Genomic DNA, 22,505 nt, shown 5'->3' with positions numbered 1-22,505 from the left:
TTGCCCGGATCCAGGAGGAGGAGTGACTTACCTGGGCGAGGCGTGGATCAGGAGCAGGTGCCGCATCTTCACCTCGGTCAGCCTCTGGACAAGGTCGACCACCAGCGCCAGCATGCTCGTGACCTTGGAGACGTCCTGGCTCTGCAGGGCGGCCGGCGCCGTCTGAAACTGGTTTATGGAGAGGATGTCCGCCTCCTCCCTCATCTCTGCCAGCCGCTGGGTCAGGAAGACCTGTAACTGATGGGGTGGGGCGTTGCAAACAGGTGATTAGTAAACTAGCAGGTATTCATTGCTCTCGGATTGAGTGGTACAGTGGCACGACGCTTCACAGTACCCGCCCGCGACCCGGGTTCGATTCCCGCCACTGCCTGTAAGCAGTTTCTACGTCCTCCCCCGTGAACCACGTGGGTTTCGTCTCACAGTCCAAAGGCGTACTGGTTGGGAGGTTAATTAGTCACACGGGTGTAATTAAAGAGGGCGGTTACTTTATTTGTCGTGTGCGATGGAACATTTGTACGGTGAAATGTTTTGTGACTGACACAGTCCGAAGATTGCACTGTGGGGGGGGGGGGGGGTCAGTCAGCAAGAGTCGTCGTGATTCTGGGGCCAACTTAGCGTCCCCATAACTCACTAACCCTAACCCATCTGTCATTGCATTGTGGGGGGGGGGGAACTGGAGGGAAAAAGCAAAAGGTCCTGAATTCAGCTCAGTCCATCACGGGTACAGCCCTCCCCACCACTGAGCACATCTACACGGTGCGCTGTCACAGGAAAGCAGCATCCGTCATCAGGGACCCCCACCACCCAGGTCCTGCTCCCGTCTCAATGCTGCTGTCAGGAAGGAGGTACAGGAGCCTCAGGTCCCACACCGCCAGGTTCAGGAACAGTTATTACCCCTCAACCATCAGGAAGGAGGTACAGGAGCCTCAGGACCCACACCACCAGGTTCAGGAACAGTTATTACCCCCTCAACCATCAGGAAGGAGGAACAGGAGCCTCAGGACCCACACCACCAGGTTCAGGAACAGTTATTATCCCTCAACCGTCAGGAAGGAGGAACAGGAGCCTCAGGACCCACACCACCAGGTTCAGGAATAGCTATTACCCCTCAACCATCAGGAAGGAGGTACAGGAGCCTCAGGACCCACACCACCAGGTTCAGGAACAGTTATTACCCCCTCAACCATCAGGAAGGAGGTACAGGAACCTCAGGACCCACACCACCACGTTCAGGAACAGTTATTACCCCTCAACCATCAGGAAGGAGGTACAGGAGCCTCAGGTCCCACACCACCAGGTTCAGGAACAGTTATTACCGCTCAACCATCAGGAAGGAGGTACAGGAGCCTCAGGACCCACACCACCAGGTTCAGGAACAGTTATTACCTCCCAACCATCAGGAAGGAGGTACAGGAGCCTCAGGACCCACACCACCAGGTTCAGGAACAGTTATTACCTCCCAACCATCAGGAAGGAGATACAGGAGCCTCAGGACCCACACCACCAGGTTCAGGAACAGTTATTACCCGCCAACCATCAGGAAGGAGGTACAGGAGCCTCAGGTCCCACACCACCAGGTTCAGGAACAGTTATTACCTCCCAACCATCAGGAAGGAGGTACAGGAGCCTCAGGACCCACACCACCAGGTTCAGGAACAGTTATTACCCTTCAACCATCAGGAAGGAGGTACAGGAGCCTCAGGACCCACACCACCAGGTTCAGGAACAGTTATTACCCCTCAACCATCAGGAAGGAGGTACAGGAGCCTCAGGTCCCACATCACCAGGTTCAGGAACAGTTATTACCCCTCAACCATCAGGAAGGAGGTACAGGAGCCTCAGGACCCACACCACCAGGTTCAGGAACAGTTATTACCCCTCAACCATCAGGAAGGAGGTACAGGAGCCTCAGGACCCACACCACCAGGTTCAGGAACAGTTATTACCCCTCAACCATCAGGAAGGAGGTACAGGAGCCTCAGGACCGACACTACCAGGTTCAGGAACAATTATTACCCCCCAACCATCAGGAAGGAGGTACAGGAGCCTCAGGATCCACACCACCATTTGCACTATTTAATTTAACTATTTTATATATGCGTGCGCACGCACGCACACACACACACACATATGCAAAAGTTTGGGCACCCCGGTCAAAATTTCTATTACTGTGAATAGCTAAACAAGTAAAAGACGTCCTGATTTCCAAAAGGCATAAAGTTAAAGATGAAAATATTTTCAGCAAGATTACTTTTTTTATTTCCATCTTTTACAGTTTCAAAATAACAAAAAAGGAAAAGGGCCTGAAGCAGAAGTCTGGGCACCCTGCACGGTCAGTACTTAGTAACACCCCCTTTGGCAAGTATCACAGCTTGTAAACGCTTTCTGCAGCCAGCTAAGAGTCTTTCAATTCTTGCTTGCGGGATTTTCACCCATTCTTCCTTGCAAAAGAATTCTAGTTCTGTGAGTTTCTTGGGCCATCTTGCATGCACTGCTCTTTTGAGGTCTATCCACAGATTTTTGATGATGTTTAGGTCAGGGGACTGTGAGGGCCATGGCAAAACCTTCAGCTTGCACCTCTTGAGGTAGTCCATTGTGGATTTTGAGGTGTGTTTAGGATCATTATCCTGTTGTAGAAGCCATCCTCTTTTCATCTTCAGCTTTTTTACAGACGGTGTGATGTTTGCTTCCAGAATTTGCTAGTATTTAATTGAATTCATTCTTCCCTCTAACAGTGAAATGTTCCCCGTGCCACTGGCTGCAACACAAGCCCAAAGCATGATCGACCCACCCCCGTGCTTAACAGTTGGAGAGGTGTTCTTTTCATGAAATTCTGCAGCCTTTTTTTTCTCCAAACATACTTTGCTCATTGCGGCCAAAAAGTTCTATTTCAACTTCATCAGTCCACAGGACTTGTTTCCAAAATGCATCAGGCTTGTTTAGATGTTCCTTTGCAAACTTCTGACGCTGAATTTAGTGGTGAGGACGCAGGAAAGGTTTTCTTCTGGTGACTCTTCCACGAAGGTCATATTTGTGCAGGTGTCACTGCACAGCAGAACAGTGCACCACCACTCCAGAGTCTGCTAAATCTTCCTGAAGGTCTTTTGCAGTCAAACGGGGGTTTTGATTTGCCTTTCTAGCAATCCTACGAGCAGTTCTCTCGGAACGTTTCCTTGGTCTTCCAGACCTCAACCTGACCTCCACCGTTCCTGTTAACTGCGATTTCTTAATTACATTACGAACTGAGGAAATGGCTACCTGAAAACACTTTGCTATCTTCTTATAGCCTTCTCCTGCTTTTGTGGGCATCATTTATTTTAATTTTCAGAGTTCTAGGCAGCTGCTTAGAGAGGAGCCCATGGCTACCGATTGTTGGGACCAGGTTTGAGGAGTTAGGGTATTTATAAAGCTTTGAAATTTGCATCACCTGGCCTTTCCTAACGATGACTGTGAACAAGCCATAGCCCTAACAAGCTAATTTAAGGTCTGAGACCTTGGTAAAAGTTATCTGAGAGCTCAAATCTCTTGGGATGCCCAAACTTTTGCATGGTGCTCCTCTCCTTTTTTCCACACTAAAATTGCACAAAACAAAAAAAAAATACACCAATCTTGCTTAAAATGTTGAAAAGAATGTTTCATCTTTAACTTTATGACTTTTGGAGATCAGTGTATCTTATACTCACTTAACTATTCACAGTTACAGAAATTTTGACCAGGGGTGCCCAAACTTTTGCATGCCACTGTATATATATATTTTTTTAAACAGTAATTCACAATTTTTTCTGTCTATTATTATCCACCGATGTTGCAAAGTCAACAAATTTCCCGACATATGCCAAGAAATTTGTACACCTTGATCATAAATTTACTTTGAACTTTAAAACCCACACGGTCACGGGCGGAACGTCCAGTCGCGGGATTTGAACCCAGGCTGCGGGCGCTGTCAGGACGTTACGCTATCTGCTACACTACTGTGCCGCCTTGTATAACCGCGACGTGCTGTTGTTGTACGGACGGCGTACAAAATGAAGTTTATCACCGTCCCACGGTACGCGTAGCAGCCATAAACGAACACCAGTATGTGCATTGCCATTAAGACCAGCATTTAAGCTCCTCGCCTTTTGAAAGTCAGTGGCTGTCAGGGCGCATCCTGGAGTTACGGTGTATAGCAAATACTAATTTTAACAGCAGCCAGTCTCCTGACCTGAACATGGATTGTAGGCCGAATTTAAAATGCAGCTCCGAACAATGATCTTCCCGGCGCTGAGATGTCTGCAGATGCTCAGCGTCAGAGGGAATTAACATTCATTTTGGGTGACTGGAATGTGGGTGTGAGGATGGAGGTGTGTGACAGCTATGTATAATTCAAAGGAAGCACTGTAGGTTTTTTTTGCTATAGAATCCTCCTGCTGTTACCTTTAATTTTTAGCAGGCCGAGCAGGCCTCTTCTTCCAAGACTGTCTCAATATGGTCCCTCTGGCTCGTTTAAGCTGAGTAAAACACTTCTAGTCCACTAGTTTCAGTGTCTCTCCGGTGACTTCGTTCAGAGCACAAGAGTGGCCAGCCACCTCTGTGACTGGAGCTGTTCCACCAAGTCGCCTTTGTGGCGCTGGTAGACGGCCTAGCTCCGGGATTCTGACCCGGGAAGGGAGAAAGAGCAGCAGGATACTTCCCAACTCAGGATGGGCTTGTAACTAGGAGGACGTGGTGTTCCCTCATGTCCCTCTTTCTGAGGAGGGGGCGGGGAGGCCTAGGCCCAAAGGTCAAGCCTCGTGATCAGTGAAGTCCAAACTGGCAGGCTCAAATCCGAAAGTCCAGTGTCATGGACCAGAGGCCTGGAGTAGAGGGCCTGTCTGTGTGAGTAGGGTGGGCGGGCGGGGCAGGGGCTTGGTTTTATGGTTGTTGTCGTGTCCTGTTATTTAGTTGTCCCCCTGGTGTCGTTTGTGCTCAGCAGTGTGGGATTGCCCCGTTGGCGCCAGAGTGAATGTGAGGCCACACGTGCGGCCCTTTCCCCAACACATCCTTGGGTAGTTCAAACAAAAATTATTTAGTGATACTGCATGGTAACAGGCCCTTCTGGCCTACAAGCCACACTGCCCAGCTACACTCGTGTGACCCATTAACCTACTAACCCGGGCCTCTTTGGAGTGGTAAGGGTTGTTGGTCCAATGGAGGTTGGAGGCCCGGCCTGCCCTGGGGGCTGGAGGGGAGGCCCGGCCCGGCCTGTTGTGGGGCTGGAAGCCCGGCCTACCCCGGCCCGTCCTGGAGCTGGGGGCTTGGCCCGGCCTGGCCTGTCCTGGGGCCCAGAGGCCCGTTTTATCTGTGCGGCGAGTCTGAAAGAGGAAAGGAGCTTGTTCTGCTGAACACTGTGGGATTGCGATGGAGGAGCTGGGGTGTGTGGCCTAAACCCCGCCCGGCACCACCTCGGGTTGCTCTGTTTATTTACAGGCACGGCCTACGAGCCCGCGCTGTCCAATTGCACCTCTGTGACCAATCCACCCCCATTGTCTTTGGAGTGCAAAAGTGTCGCCAGTCCTATGGAGGCTGCAGGCCCGGCCTCCCAGCACCATCTTTAGGTTGTGTTGGTTGTTAAATGCAAACTAGGGGACTTTCCCGCTCTGTGTTTCAATGTACGCCATCATCGCTATGTGCCGTGTCGTATGACATCATTACTATGGGCCGTGTCGTATGACATCATCGCTATGTAGTGCGACATAATCATCATTATGTGCCATGTCATATGACATCATTGCTACGTGCCGTGTCTCAGGATCAGACAGGGAGGGGGCCACACAAGACTTGAGATGAGGAAGGATTTCTTCTCTGGTTCAGCAACTTTTGGAATTTTGGGGTGTAGGAGGGGAAAGTGGATGAGGGGCCGCGATCTTACTGACGGGGTTGTGATCTTGTTAAAGGGCCCGTTCCCAATGGCGTAACAGACTTGGAAGATGCTGCTCAGGAAACCCGAGACTGAGTCCCTTGAAGCAGCAGTGGGACAAGCGTAACACCAGCCATGTCCCCTGCAAGGTGCCCGCCCCGCGCACATCTTTTGTCACCAGCGCACAGAGAACCTGCGTCACGTGGGTGGACCTTAGGACCCGGGGGAGCTCAACAACCGCCACCCGCAGCGTATCTGTTCCGTTGACGGGCGCCACGAATGCGTTAACGGATCGATATTCCCAAACCGTTGTTTATTTCGCTCTCCGCTGATCTATATGTACGCCAGCTCCCTCCTGACTCAACAGTGGTTCCTGAGCTCCCCGGCTCCCCTGGGTCCAAAAGCCGATCCTCACCGCGCAAATTCCTTGTGCATTAGTGGCAAAAGAGGAGTGCGCGTGCGTGCGCCTCAGAGGGAACGTCGGTCCGCAGTGCCCTGGTGAGACATCTGACTGACTGGGCTGCGACGCAAAGGTAATTTGCAGGTCCTCCCACCGGAAGGCGAGGGGAATCTGTCGGTAAAACGATGCAAGTCCCCAGCGCGGAAGCAGAACGCAACACCACCGGCCGGGGGTCAGAGCTTGGAGGACGGCTTTGTGGACGATACGAAGGTGGGTGGAGGGGCAGGTAGTGCTGAGGAAGCAGACTTGTCTGCAGAAGGGCGGCCGAATGAGGGGAATGAGCGAAGAAGTGGCAGGTGGACTGCAGTTGTCGGGAGATGCATGGTCATGCACCTTTTGTAGATGGAATAAAGACGTAGACTATTTTCTAGTTCAGAAATCAGAGGTGGGAAGGGACTTGGGAGTCCTCGTGTAGGATTCCCTGAGGGTCAACTTGCAGATTGAGTCCATGGGGAGGAAGTCAAATTCATTTCGAGAGGACTAGAATACAAGATCAAGGATAAAATGCTGAAGCTTCATAAGGCACTGGTCAGGCCTGACTTGTATTGTGAGCAGTTTTGGGCCCCTTACCTGAGAGAGGACATGTTGGCGTTGGAGAGGACCCATCCAGAGATGGTTCACGAGAATCAACCCAGGAATGAAAGGGTTAACATATGAGGAGCATTTGATGGCTCTGGGCCTGTACTCACTGGAGGTTAGAAGAATGAAGGGGGAAGATCTCATTGAAACCTATTAAATATTGAAAGGCCTAGATAGAGTGGATGTGGAGAGGATGTTTCCTATAGTGGGGGAGTCTAGGACCAGAGGACACAGATATAGTGGGTGTGGAGAGGATGTTTCCTATAGTGGGGGGAGTCTAGGACCAGAGGACACAGATAGAGTGCATGTGGAGAGGATGTTTCCTATAGTGGGGGGAGTCTAGGACCCGAGGACATAGATACAGTGGATGTGGAGAGGATGTTTCCTATGGTGGGGGAGTCTAGGACCAGAGGACACAGATACAGTGGATGTGGAGAGGATGTTTCCTATAGTGGGGGAGTCTAGGACCAGAGGACACAGATACAGTGGATGTGGAGAGGATGTTTCCTATAGTGGGGGGAGTTGAGGACCAGAGGACACAGATGGAGTGGATGTGGAGAGGATGTTTCCTATAGTGGGGGAGTCTGGGACCAGAGGGCACAGATAGAGTGGATGTGGAGAGGATGTTTCCTATAGTGGGGGGAGTTGAGGACCAGAGGACACAGATGGAGTGGATGTGGAGAGGATGATTCCTATAGTGGGGGAGTCTAGGACCAGAGGACACAGATAGAGTGGATGTGGAAAGGATGTTTCCTATAGTGGGGGAGTCTAAGACCAGAGGGCACAGATAGAGTGGATGTGGAGAGGGTGTTTCCTATAGTGGGGGAGTCTAGGACCAGAGGACACAGATAGGGTGGATGTGGAGAGGGTGTTTCCTATAGTGGGGGAGTCTAGGACCAGAGGACACAGATATAGTGGACGTGGAGAGGATGTTTCCTATGGTGGAGGGAGTCTAGGACCAGAGGGCACAGATAGAGTGGGTGTGGAGAGGATGTGTCCTATAGTGGGGGAGTCTAGGACCAGAGGACACAGATAGAGTGCAGGTGGAGAGGATGTTTCCTATAGTGGGGGGAGTCTAGGACCAGATAACACAGATAGAGTGGATGTGGAGACGATGTTTCCTACATTGGGGGAGTCTGGGACCAGAGGGCACAGCCTCAGAATGGAAGGGCTTCCCTTTAGAACAGAGATGAGGGGGAATTTCTTTAGCCAGAGAGTGGTGAATCTGTGGAGTTCATTGCCATTATATTCTAAACAGGGGACATGAATTCAGAAACCGGAGGTGCAAGGGGATTTGGGAGGCCTGGTGCAGGATTGCCTGACGGTTAATTTGCAGGTCGAGCCGGCGGTGGGGAAGGTACACGCGACGTTCGGGAGAAGTAGAATACGGAACATGGGAAGTTACCTCCATGAGCTCATTAACAAACTGGTTCCTGGTTTCCGTGTTTTCCAGGATGGACAGCGCATCGTTCCCTCTTGCCACTCCATCATCTGGAAGCAGAAAGCAGAGCATCATCTGACTGAGAGGCCTGCGGTGGTTTTAGAACAATCAAGGAGAAGCTTGGGTATCACTTGTAATTCGTCTGAGTGCAATTACTTCGGCCTTTATTTATAAGTTTGATATTTCAGTACTGAGATGGGAGTAATCTTATCACTCCGAAGTAATTTAAAGCTCGTGTTCCTACGCAGAGTGGATGAGGAGAGCATGTTTCCTATAGTGGGGGAATCTAGGACCAGAGGACACAGATAGAGTGGATGTGGAGAGGATGTTTCCTATAGTGGGGGAGTCTAGGACCAGAGGACACAGATAGAGTGGATGTGGAGAGGATGTTTCCTGTAGTGGGGGAGTCTAGGACCAGAGGGCACCGACAGAGTGGATGTGGAGAGGATGTTTCGTATAGTGGGGGAGTCCAGGACCAGAGGGCACAGCCTCAGAATACTAGGACGTCTCTTTAGAAGAGAGATGAGAAGGAATTTCTTCAGCCAGAGGGTGCTGAATCTGTAGAATCCACTGACACAGACTGCTGTGAAGGCCTTGTCATTGGGTATATGGAAAGCAGAGGTTGACAGGTTTTTGATTAGTCAGGGCGTCAAAGGTTACCGGGAGAAGGCAGGAGAACAGGGTTGAGAGGGATAATGAATCAGAATGGCAGAGCAGAATCGATGGGCTGAATGGCCTAATTCTGCCCCTACAGCTTATGCTAAATTCCTGCCTGTCCTCGATTACAAGAGCAGCCGGACCTTTAATGTGTTTGAGCCTGTGAATTGGTCTGCACAAAAGAGCATCATAATGTCATTATTATGATAATACTTAAACAACAATCCTTGCTTGGTGTTGCCCGCGGGGAGAGTTTTTATGGGAGTCACGTCAGTGAGCAGAGTACACTGGGTGAACCGGGCAGAGGGCAGGAGATTGGGGTCTGAGGGTCTCTCAGCTGCACACCATGTCAAAACTAGTTGTAATCCGATCCTGACGAAGGGTCTCGGCCTGAAACGTCGACTGTACCTCTTCCTAGAGATGCTGCCTGGCCTGCTGCGTTCACCAGCAACTTTGATGTGTGTTGCTGTAATCCGATCCGACGGTCGGCACTGCCACCTAGTGGCCAGACAGTGAATGTGCGGCTTCATCACCAGGACCTGCCACCTCGCCCTTCAAATCTGTCCCACTGCGAAAGATGCAGAGCGGCAGGGAAGGAGACGTGATTGTTCTGTGAGCCGGCAGGATGAAATCACCTTACCTTTCATTTATTCAGGCCCTTCCGGCCGCCCAATTAACCCCCTGTCTTAATTGTACATATGATTTTTTTTTGTGTGTCCTATCACTGAGCAGCAGTGAACCACCTGACTGGCCCTATCAAAGAGTTCTCTCTGGGAACTAGTTGACTTGATCAGCATTTCTGATCTGGCTATTATTCACGATTGCACTTAATTTAAAAGAAAAGATTAACCCGCTGGCCAGTGGGAGGAAACCGGACATATTCCATTCACCTACCTATGGGGAGGGAGCGTAAAAACCCAGATCATCGATACTGTAGGGCGTTTACGTGAACTGCAACATTGCTGTGCTGCTTCCTATTCTGTTGTAAGGAATAGAAACATAGAAAATAGGTGCAGGAGTAGGCCATTCGGCCCTTCGAGCCTGCAGCGCCATTCAGTATGATCATGGCTGATCATCCAACTCAGAACCCTGTACCGGCCTTCCCTCCATACCCCCTGATCCCTTTAGCCACAAGGGCCATATCTAACTCCCTCTTAAATATAGCCAATGAACTGGCCTCAACTGTTTCCTGTGGCAGAGAATTCCACAGATTCACCACTCTCTGTGTGAAGAAGTTTTTCCTAATCTCGGTCCTAAAAGGCTTCCCCTTTATCCTCAAACTGTGACCCCTCGTTCTGGACTTCCCCAATATCGGGAACAATCTTCCTGCATCTAGCCTGTGCAATCCCTTTAGGATTTTATACATTTCAATAAGATCCCCCCCTCAGTCTTCTAAATTCCAGCGAGTAGAAGCCTAGTTCATCCAGTCTTTCATCATATGAAAGTCCTGCCGTCCCAGGAATCAATCTGGTGAACCTTCTTTGCACTCCCTCTATGGCAAGGATGTCTTTCCTCAGATTAGGGGACCAAAACTGCACACAATACTCCAGGTGTGGTCTCACCAAGGCCTTGTACAACTGCAGTAGTACCTCCCTGCTCCTGTACTCGAATCCTCTTGATAGAATTATCAATCTATCTTTCTATCTATCCATCTATCTAATCTTCTATGTACATACTTATGTATCCACCCATCTAATTATCAATTCTCTCTATCTACCTATCTTAACCATCCATCTATTTAATTATCTATCTGTCTGTCTGTCTCGCGCTCCCGGGGGAGGAGAGTACAGGAACTCCTCACAGACTGGCACCGGGACTGACCCCCGACCTTTGGGGCGCCCCCGAGCTGGAATACCGCCGCGCAAACCGCCACGTTACCGCGGCACGGGGAAGTGTGGAATCACAGACCAACAGAGAACAGTACCGCTCAGTACAGGCCCTTCGGCCCGTGATGTTATGCCGACCTTTCAACCTACTCCAGGATCAATCCAACCCTCCCCTCCGACAAAACCCTCCGTTTGCTCGCCATCCGTGTGTCATAGAACACCGAGTCAAAGCGTCTCGGCACCACACACCCACCACTCTGTCTAAAACAGCTACATCTGACATCCCCTACACTTTCCTCCAATCACCGTAAAATTATGCTCCCTTCTATTAACCATTTCCACCCCAAGGAAACAAAAGTCTCTGGCTGTCCACTCGATCTGTGCCTCTTATCATCTTGTACACCTCTATCAAGTCACCCCTCGCCCTCCTTCACTCCAAAGAGAAACGCACTTAGTCGCTCAACCTGTCCCTCATTAGACATGCTCTCTAATCCAGACAGCATCCTGGTAAATCTCCTCTGCACCCTCTCTAATCCAGACAGCATCCTGGTGAATCTCCTCTGCGTCCTCTCTAATCCAGGCAGCATCCTGGTAAATCACCTCTGCACCCTCTCTAATCCAGGCAGCATCCTGGTGAATCACCTCTGCACCCTCTCTAATCCAGGCAGCATCCCGGTGAATCTCCTCTGCACCCTCTCTAATCCAGGCAGCATCCCGGTAAATCTCCTCTGCACCCTCTCTAATCCAGGCAACATCCTGGTGAATCTCCCTCTGCATCCTCTCTAATCCAGGCAGCATCCTGGTGAATCTCCTCTGCACCCTCTCTAATCCAGGCAGCATCCTGGTAAATCTCCTCTGCACCCTCTCTAATCCAGGCAGCACCCTGGTAAATCTCCTCCGCACCCTGTCAAATCCAGGCAGCATCCTGGTAAATCTCCTCTGCAGCCTCTCTAATCCAGGCAGCATCCCGGTAAATCTCCTCTGCACCCTCTCTAATCCAGGCAGCACTCTGGTGAATCTCCTCTGCACCCTCTCTAATCCAGGCAGCATCCTGGTGAATCTCCTCTGCACCCTCTCTAATCCAGGCAGCATCCTGGTGAATCTCCTCTGCATCCTCTCTAATCCAGGCAGCACCCTGGTAAATCTCCTCCGCACCCTGTCAGATCCAGGCAGCATCCTGGTAAATCTCCTCTGCACCCTCTCTAATCCAGACAGCATCCAGATAAATCTCCTCTGCGCCCTCTAAAGCTTCCACATCCTTCCTGTAATGAGGTCAGCAGAAATGAACACAATACTCTGAGCGTGGTCTAACCAGGGTTTTACAGACCTGCGACATTACCTCACAGCTCTTGAACTCAGTCTCCAGACTAATGAAGGCCAACAAACCATACGCCTTCTGAACTGTCCCAACCGCACCCCCCCCCCGCTTTATCCAGCGGAGGCCCAAGACAAGTTAAAACTTATAACAGCAAAAGATATATGTGCGGCCAGAGGGCCCCGGCCTGAAATGCTGATTCTACTCTTTTCAGTCGATGCTGCCTGGTCTGCTGAGCTCCCCCAGCATTGTGCGTGAGCCTGCTTGTGAAAAGGCAAATCTGCCGAGCTGAGAGGTTCGAATATCCTCATTAGCCGCAGGGTACCAGACAGGGTGAACGCAAGCAGGCATTTTTCCCCCACTGAGGTTGGGCGGGACTGCAACTGGAGGTCGCGGACTAATGGTGAAAGGTGAAATGTCGATGGGGGAACACGGGGGAGGGGGGGACGGAATGCCTTCGCTCAGAGGGTGGAACGAGCAGCCAGCGCCTGTGGTGGGCGCGATTTCGATTTCAACGTTTAAGAGAAGTTTGGATGGGAGGGATATGTGGTCCGGGTGAAGGTTAATAGGAGTAGGCAGTTTACATGGTTCAGTATGAACGAGATGGGCCGAAAGGCCTGTTTCTGTGCTGTACTTTTCTGTGAGTCCAACTAATTATTTATTACTGTTTTTTAATGACTCTAACATACTTGACAGTTTGATTTTAACAACGGTAATGGGAATGAAACACACCACCTTCTTTGCCAGGCTCCACAACGCTGATTTCAACAGCACCATTTGCGTCCTCTCCACAGTCAATGACATCTGCTCCCTTCTCCTGGCCGTTCGGCTTGGAAAGATATAAGGGGTGGGGGGGGAAAGAAAGACATCAAAGCGTGCAGAGAGAGACACCAGGATGGGGGAACCGTGAGCGAGTGGGGAAGACGCTCGGATCTGGAGAAATGCACGACCTACCTCCACGCTCTCCTCCACCGAGATCCCCCAGTCGATCCCGCCAGCCGCAGCGCTCTCCCCCCAGTCAATCTGCAACAGAGAGCAGAACGCACCCAACATATCAGCGGAGTTACGAAGGATTCGAGACTACCCAATTATAGGAAACATACTCTCCACACCCACTCTATCTGTGACCTCTGGTCCTAGACTCCCCCACTATAGGAAACATCCTCTCCACATCCACTCTGTGTCCTCTGGTCCTAAGTTCCCCCACTGTAGGAAACATCCTCTCCACATCCACTCTATCTGTGTCCTCTGGTCCTAGACTCCCCCACTGTAGGAAACATCCTCTCCACATCCACTCTGTGTCCTCTGGTCCTAAGCTCCCCCTTTATAGGAAATGTTCTCCCCATTCCACTCTATCTGTGCCCTCTGGTCCTAGTCTCGCCCACTATAGGAAACATCCTCTCCACATCCACTCTATCTGTGCGCTCTGGTCCTAGACTCCCCCACTATAGGAAACATCTTCTCCACATCCACTCTATCTGTGCCCTCTGATCCCAGACTCCCCCACTATAGGAAACATCCTCTCCACATCCACTCTATCTGTGTCCTCTGGTCCTAGACTCCCCCACTATAGGAAACATCCTCTCCACATCCACTCTATCTGTGTCCTCTGGTCCTAGACTCCCCCCACTATAGGAAACATCCTCTCCACATCCACTCTATCTGTGTCCTCTGGTCCTAGACTCCCCCACTATAGGAAACATCCTCTCCAGATCCACTCTATCTGTGTCCTCTGGTCCTAGACTCCCCCCACTATAGGAAACATCCTCTCCACATCCACTCTATCTGTGCCCTCTGATCCTAGACTCCCCCACTGTAGGAAACATCCTCTCCACATCCACTCTGTGTCCTCTGGTCCTCGGCTCCCCCTTTATAGGAAATGTTCTCCCCATTCCACTCTATCTGTGCCCTCTGGTCCTAGACTCCCCCACTATAGGAAACATCTTCTCCACATCCACTCTATCTGTGCCCTCTGATCCCAGACTCCCCCACTATAGGAAACATCCTCTCCACATCCACTCTATCTGTGTCCTCTGGTCCTAGACTCCCCCACTATAGGAAACATCCTCTCCACATCCACTGTATCTGTGTCCTCTGGTCCTAGACTCCCCCACTAAAGGAAATATCCTCTCCATATCCACTCTATCTGTGTCCTCTGGTCCTAGACTCCCCCCACTATAGGAAACATCCTCTCCACATCCACTCTATCTGTGTCCTCTGGTCCTAGACTCCCCCACTATAGGAAACATCCTCTCCACATCCACTCTATCTGTGTCCTCTGGTCCTAGGCTCCCCCCACTATAGGAAACATCCTCTCCACATCCACTCTATCTGTGCCCTCTGATCCTAGACTCCCCCACTGTAGGAAACATCCTCTCCACATCCACTCTGTGTCCTCTGGTCCTCGGCTCCCCCTTTATAGGAAATGTTCTCCCCATTCCACTCTATCTGTGCCCTCTGGTCCTAGTCTCGCCCACTATAGGAAACATCCTCTCCACATCCACTCTATCTGTGCGCTCTGGTCCTAGACTCCCCCACTATAGGAAACATCCTCTCCACATCCACCCTATCTGTGCCCTCTGGTCCTAGACTCCCCCACGATAGGAAACATCCTCTCCACATCCACTCTGTGTCCTCTGGTCCTAGGCTACCCCTTTATAGGAAATATTCTCCCCCATTCACTCTATCCGTGCTCTCTGGTCCTAGACTCCCCCACTATAGGAAACATCCTCTCCACATCCACTCTATCTGTGCCCTCTGGTCCCAGACTCCCCCACTATAGGAAACGTCCTCTCCACATCCAGTCCATCTGTGTCCTCTGGTCCTAGACTCCCCCACTATAGGAAACATCTTCTCCCCATCCACTCTATCTGTGTCCTCTGGTCATAGACTCCCCCACTGCAGGAAACATCCTCTCCATCTGTGTCCTCTGGTCCTAGACTCCCCCACTATAGGAAACATCCTCTCCACATCCACTCTATCTGTGTCCTCTGGTCCTAGACTCCCCCACTATAGGAAACATCCTCTCCAGATCCACTCTATCTGTGTCCTCTGGTCCTAGACTCCCCCACTACAGGAAACATCCTCTCCACATCCACTCTATCTGTGCCCTCTGGTCCTAGACTCCCCCACTATAGGAAACATCCTCTCCACATCCACTCTGTCTGTGTCCTCTGGTCCTAGACTCCCCCCACTATAGGAAACATCCTCTCCACATCCACTCTATCTGTGCCCTCTGGTCCCAGACTCCCCCACTATAGGAAACATCCTCTCCACATCCACTCTATCTGTGTCCTCTGGTCCTAGACTCCCCCACTATAGGAAACATCTTCTCCACATCCACTCTATCTGTGCCCTCTGGTCCTAGACTCCCCCACTATAGGAAACATCCTGTTCACAACCTTTCTCTCTCGGCCTTTCAATATTCAATAGGTTTGTATGAGATTTCCCCCCTCCCATTTTTTCTGAAATCCGGTGAGTATAGGCCAGTGCACGTCACCAAAGGCTCCAGCACATTTCTCCAGATATCTGAGCATTCTGACTCACTGATCAGTGTCTGGTATGGAACGGCCATCGCACAGGATTGGAAAAAGCTGCATTGTTGTAAACTCAGCCAGTTCCATCATGGGCACTGGAACACAAGGGCACACATCTAGAACAGGGATGAGGAGGAATTTCTTTAGCCAGAGGGTGGTAAATCTGTGGAATTCATTGCCGCAGTCGGCTGTGGAGGCCAAGTTATTGGGTGTATCTAAAGTGGAGGCTGAGAGGTTCTCGATTAGTCAGGGCGTCAAAAGGGAGAAGGTAGGAGGGTGGGGTTGAGAGGGATAGTATATCAGCCGTGATGGAGTAACGAAGCAGACCTGATGGGCCGAGTGGCCTAATTCTGCTCCGTTGTCTATGGGGACTCGCCTCCCCAGCATCCAAAGGCGATGCCCTCAGCAAGGTGGGATCGACCATTGAGAACTGTCGTCATCACCCAGGCCTCGCCCCCCTCCCCGGCTCACTGGTACCATCAGCAGGGCGGTATACAATGCGGTTTGTCGTGGACTGTGCTGCGTTCCTTCGCTCTGCGGCCGGCTGCAGGGAGACGAATATCAGGACTGAATACGGCATGCACACCTTGACTCTGAAGCAGGTCCGGATCCTGGTCCGGAGGCTGCGTACATCTCCCAGGAGCAGTGCCTCAGGAAGGCAACATCCATCAGTAGCGACCCCCATCACCCAGGACGTGCCCTCTTCTCATTGCTACCATCAGGGAGGAGGTACAGCAGCCTGAAGACACACACTCAACGATTCAGGAACAGCTCCTTCCCCTCTGCCATCAGGGAGGAGGTACAGGAGCCTGAAGACACACACTCAACGATTCAGGAACAGTTTCTTCCCCTCTGCCATCAGGGAGGGGTTACAGGAGCCTGAAGACACACACTCAACGATTCAGGAACAGCTTCTTCCCTTCTGCCATCAGGGAGGGGTTACAGGAGCCTGAAGACACACACTCAGCGATTCAGGAACAGCTTCTTCCCCTCTGCCATCAGGGAGGAGGTACAGGAGCCTGAAGACACACACTCAATGATTCAGGAACAGCTTCTTCCCCTCTGCCATCAGGGAGGAGGTACAGGAGCCTGAAGACACACACTCAACGATTCAGGAACAGCTTCTCCCCTCTGTCAGATTTCTGAATGGACACTGAACCCGTGAACACTATCTCACTGCTTTTTTTCCCCTCTTTTTGCACTACTTTTTAAACTTTTTTTAATATACAGGTGTGTATACTTTTTACTGTAATTTACAGTTTTTTACAGATATTTGAAGAACTGTACTTCTGGGGCACTCAGTCACAGTCGGCATTTGGGATCGGTGCTCAGTGTAGTAGGTTGTGTGATTTCGATGGGAGTGGGTGGGGGTAGACTGTCCCTGTGGCCCACAGTCAACAAACGACAGCACTGAACTGATCTGAACATTCCTGGACTGGTTCAAGGACTCTTTGGTTTGACGTTTCACAATCTGTGTCTAATTCACTCGTTTTCTTTACCTCCTGCCATCTGCGCGATTTGTTCTTTTTTGTATTTGCGCGTTGGGTGTGTAATGGCTACTTTGTAATGTTCACTGCTAATGCTAATGTAATGGCTTCTTTGTAATTCTGATATGATGGAGAATGGACGTGAAAGCACAAAGGAACATCTGGAGAAATTTCTGAAACGCTTGTTCGCTGCTGTTGTTACTGCGTGGTCGGAAATCTTTCGGAGGGAAGGCCTCAAAATCCCTGGCTTTGCCTGCTGTTGGCGACCGAGATTGGGGTCGAATCGTTCAGACAGAGATGGTGCTCAGTACTCGGTGTCGGAGAGCTGATCAGAGCTCGAAGTTTTCGGATGACTCAGAGTCGGATTGTGGTCGGCAAGGCAGGGAGAGTTTTTCTTCCTTCTCTCGTCCGTGTGAGACGTGGGACATTTGAGAAACTTTGAACTTTACTGTGCTCACGGACTTTCTTCATCAAGTTATGGTACTGTTACACTGTTTGTAACTACCTGTATAATTATGTGGTTTTGTCAGGTTTTTCAGTATTGGTCTGTCCTGTATTTTGTGATATCACACCGGAGGAAATAATGTATCATTTCTTAATGCATGCATTACTAAATGACAATAAAAGAGGACTGCGTGTCTTCATAATCTAATTGAATCTAATGTTCACTGCTAATGCTAATGTAATGGCTTCTCTGTAATGTTCCCTGCTGAGGTAACGGTTTCTCTGTAGCAGCCATGTTTAGGTTATTGCTGGAGATAACAGGACTATTAGCCAATCGGGGATTGTTGTTTTGTCTTATGTATCTGGAAAGCTGTTGTTTTCGCGGCCTTTCGTCGAGGAGAGATGAAGAGGGAAGACGTGTGCGGAGAAATCTGGTAGACCACTGAATGGAGTGGACTGGGATCTGAGGGTCTGAAGGTCGGCGATGTTCAGAGGAGATCGATGGTGAAAGGATGATTACTGGGTGAGCTCGAACTGGAACTTTGATTTTGACCTGGGCCCTTTTTTTGTTTTGTTCATTTTCATTACTAACCCTATCTTCAGATTAACATTCATAAAGTCTATCATTTAATTGCATATGGTGTAACTGTTCCTGAACCTGGTGGTGTGGGTCCTGAGGCTCCTGTACCTCCTTACTGATGGTTGAGGGGTAATAACTGTTCCTGAACCTGGTGGTGTGGGTCCTGAGGCCCCTGTACCTCCTTCCTGATGGTTGAGGGGTAATAACTGTTCCTGAACCTGGTAGTGTGGGTCCTGAGGCTCCTGTACCTCCTTCCTGAGGGTTGAGGGGTAATAACTGTTCCTGAACCAGGTGGTGTGGGTCCTGAGACTCCTGTACCTCCTTCCTGATGGTTGAAGGGTAATAACTGTTCCTAATCAAGTGAATATTGATCATTGGAAGAAACCAATTAACACAGATAAGGTCACACATGTCATTTGCAAAGGAAGAGCTCAGAAAGCCAGAGGCAAAGGGAGCGCATGTCAGGGTTACACTCACAGTATCCGCGTCCTCCGTGGGCCGTGCCTCCGCGCACTCATTGCTGACTGGCCGCTCGATAGCCTTCGGTGTCTGTCCCGTTCTCCATTCGTAGACGGTCGTGTTTCCCCGGTTGTGAATGTACTTCAGCAGTGGGACACAAGGCTCAGGGACACTGTCAACCACAACACACAACGTCACTGTGAGCTAATCTGTCATAGTACAAACGGAGAGGGTGAGGAACCACAAGTTCCTGGGTGTCGATATCTCTGAGGGTCTACCCTGGGGCCAACACATCCATGCAGTTACAAAGAGGGCACCACAGCGACTGTATTTCATCAGGAGTTTGAGGAGATCTGGTACGTCACCAAAGACACTCGCAAATTTCTACAGACGTACGGTGGCGAGCGTTCTAATTGGCTGCATCACCGTCTGGTATGGGGGGGGGGTCACTGCACGGGATCAAAAATAAGCTGCAGAGTTATGAACTCAGTCACCTCCATCACGGGCACCGGCCTCCCCAGCATCAAGAACATCTTCAAAGAGCGATGCCTCAAAAAATCCCCCACCACCCAGGACATGCCCTCTTCTCCCTGTTACCATCAGGAGCCTGAAGACACACACTCAACGATTCAGGAACAGCTTCTTCCCCTCTGCCATCAGGGAGGAGGTACAGGAGCCTGAAGACACACACTCAACGATTCAGGAACAGCTTCTTCCCCTCTGCCATCAGGGAGGAGGTACAGGAGCCTGAAGACACACACTCAACGATTCAGGAACAGCTTCTTCCCCTCTGCCATCAGGGAGGAGGTACAGGAGCCTGAAGACACACACTCAACGATTCAGGAACAACTCCTTCCCCTCTGCCATACAATTCCTAAATGGACATTGAACCCATGAACACTACCTCACTAGTTTTTTTCTCCCTCTCTTTGCACTACATATACCAGTGATGTTAAACCCGATTCCGATAATTGCTCAGCTGCCAAACCCAGTGAGGTGGGACAGGAGGGGCAGGAGATGTTTCCCATTTTGAGGGGTGGGTTGGAGTCCAGGACCATAGGACACAGCCTCAGGACACAAGCCTGTCCCTTTGGAACAGAGGAGAAGGGGAGGAATTTCTTCAGCCAGAGGGTGGAGAATGTGGAATTCACTGCTACAGATGTCTCAGGGAGGACAAGTCGTTGGGTGTATTTAAAGCGGAGGTTGGCAGGTTCTTGATTAGTCCGGGCATCAAAGGTGACGGGGAGGGTGGGGTTGAGTGGGACGATAGATCACCCATGATGGAACAGTGGAACAGACAAAAATATGCTCTAATTCTGCTCCTATGTCTTGTGGCCACGAGGAGTGGGTCCTCGAGCTTGGAGGTAGATGCTGGACGGACAGGCGAAGGAGGAGGCTGATTGCCCGCCATTTTCCTAAAAGTTTTAATATTTAACAAATACTGATACTTGACAGCTGGTGGCGTAGCGGCATCAGTGCCGGACTTCGGGACAAAAGGTCCCGAGTTCGAATCCAGCCGGCTCCCCTGCACGCTTTCCGTCCGTGCTGGGGTTACGAGCTGGCGATCTCTTTGGAAATTCACCCAGCAGAAGGCAACGGCAAAACCCGCTGCTGTAACTTGCCTCGTACACGGTTCCCCCGCTACGTCAGAGAGGCGTGGAGGGAAATCGTCCGCTAACTGGAGAAACTCCAGATGTGGCGTACCTTTCCTTTCCTGTCTACTGATACTTGACATTAGGGACATTTAAGACACTCTTTACGACAGGTACATGGATGATAGAAAAGCAGAGTGCTCCGTAGGTGGGAAGGGCGAGATTGGGTGGGGGGGGGGTTCCCTAACCTTCTTTATGCCGTGGACCAAGACCATCAAGCAAGGGGTCCATGGACCCTAGGTTGGGAAGTCTTGGGTCAGGCTGATCTTACAGTAGGTTAAGAGGTCAGCCCAGCATTGTGGGCTGAAGGGCCTGCTCTGTACTGTAGTTCCATGTCCAGCGTTTTAGGACCAGCTTGTTCCCCTCTACCGTCAGATTCTTAAATGGTCCTAGAACCCATAAACACTATTCCTTTCTTTCTGCTCTCCATCGACAAAAATAGGTGGCAGGGCGGAGATACGTCTCTACCAAAGGAGGTGTGAGGAGCTCCTTCCCTCCGCTAGCCTCCGGGTCACCCTTGGGCAAGGTGTAGCACCTGCTCAGCCCCCCGATCAGGGTCAGGTGAAACCATGGGAGCAGGTGGTGGACGGTCATACGAGCAGCCGGTGCAGATCACAAGTCCTGGTGATGCGACCACTGACGCTAGGCAGACAATCTCTGAAGAGTATTGATAATGGCTGTGATCACCCGTCTTGTAAAGTCACTGCCCAGAAGAACACGATGGCAAACCACTTCTGTTAGAAAGATTTGCCAAGAACAATCATGGTCAAAGACCGCGATCGCCCACGTCATACGATACAGTGCATAATGGTGATGTCATATGACATAGCACATAACAGAATGATGTCATACAACACAGCACATAATGGTGATGTTATACGACACAACACATAATGATGATGATATATTGATTTTTTTTTACTGCTGCCGCAACAAACTTTACGATACATGTCAGTGATAATCCTGATTCAGATTGTTGAAGGGAGAGGATGTATGATGTGGCAACTTATTGGCCATCCTGAGAGCTGAGCAGGTAAATTGTGTTTTTTGCACACAGAGGTTAGGATGCCAGGGGCTGGGGTGGCGTATTTGGCATGGTAACGCAGCTTCTTGCATGTCAACTTAAAACACCAGCGATGGGGGATCAACTCCCGCCGCTTTCTGTACGTCCTACCCCCGTAGCCACGTGGGTTTCCTCCACACGCTCCTGTTTCCTCCCACATTCCAGAGACGCAGGGGTTAGGGTTAGCGATGTGCAGGCATGCCATGTTGGCACTGGAAGCGTGGCAACACTCGCGGGCACAAAACACGCTTGTGGGGAGGAGAAGACGGCGGCACGCTGAAGCACGCGCGACTGCTCCGAAATGATATCGTATTTGTTAAGTAGGATGCCGTGCACAATCCTGATTTGATGGAGACAGACGTGAGAAGCACAGAGGAACACCTGGAGAAACTTCTGAAATGCCCGGTTCGCTGCCACTGCTACTGTGTGATCAAGAATCTCTGGAGGGGAAGGCCCCAAATTCTTGGCTTTGCCTGCTGCATGTTGCCGGGGCCAGGGTTGAAGCGCTCGGCAGAGATGGTGCTCGGTGCTCGGTGCTCGGTGTCAGAGAGCTGGTCGGAGGCTCGGAGTTTTCGGACGGACTCAGAGTCGGACTGTGGTCGGGTGCTTCCAGGGTGCTGCATCGGCAAGTTGGCGGCGCTGGAAGCTCATGGCAGGGAGAGAGTTTCTTCCTTCTACCGTCTATGTGAGATGATGGGACTTTCAAGAGACTTTGAGACTTTTTTTTAACCGTGCCCATGGTCTGTTCTACATCAAATTACGGTATTGCTTTGGACTGTTGTAACTATATGTTATAATTATGTGGTTTTTGTCAGATTTTTTTAGTCTTGGTTTGTCTTGTGTTTCTGTGATATCATACTGGAGGAACATTGTTCATTTCTTAATGCATGCATTACTGAATGACAATAAAAGAGGACTGAGTGTCCTCATAATCTATTCTAACCGTTTCGAAGCAACGCACATGCACAAAACACTTGAGGAACTCAGCAGGTCAGGCAGCACCAAGGGAAATGAGACCTCTCGGCCTGAAACACTGACTGTTTATTCATTTCCACAGATGCTGCCTGAGCTGCTGAGTGGTTTGTGTGTTGTGTGTGTGTGTGTGTGTGTGTGTGTGTGTATCTGAAT

General features: G+C 50.6%; 1 protein-coding gene across 2 annotated transcripts in view; it reads right to left on the bottom strand.

Moving 5' to 3' along the window:
- Nucleotides 1–22,505, bottom strand: part of cdk5rap3 (CDK5 regulatory subunit associated protein 3) — a 78,199-nt gene that overhangs the window by 16,568 nt on the left and 39,126 nt on the right. The window contains exons 8-12 of one of the 2 annotated variants that reach the window (XM_072249133.1): nt 18,681–18,834; nt 13,111–13,179; nt 12,889–12,985; nt 8,323–8,408; nt 32–237 (exon numbers count right to left, since the gene is read on the bottom strand). In XM_072249133.1, the coding sequence (XP_072105234.1) occupies nt 32–237; nt 8,323–8,408; nt 12,889–12,985; nt 13,111–13,179; nt 18,681–18,834 (612 nt within the window). The remainder of the gene's footprint in view (nt 1–31; nt 238–8,322; nt 8,409–12,888; nt 12,986–13,110; nt 13,180–18,680; nt 18,835–22,505) is intronic. The other variant, XM_072249134.1, reaches the window with a different exon arrangement.

The sequence above is a fragment of the Mobula birostris genome, chromosome X (assembly GCF_030028105.1).
Source record: "Mobula birostris isolate sMobBir1 chromosome X, sMobBir1.hap1, whole genome shotgun sequence".
NCBI lineage: Eukaryota > Metazoa > Chordata > Chondrichthyes > Myliobatiformes > Myliobatidae > Mobula > Mobula birostris.
This window is presented reverse-complemented; position numbering and strand designations above follow the sequence as displayed.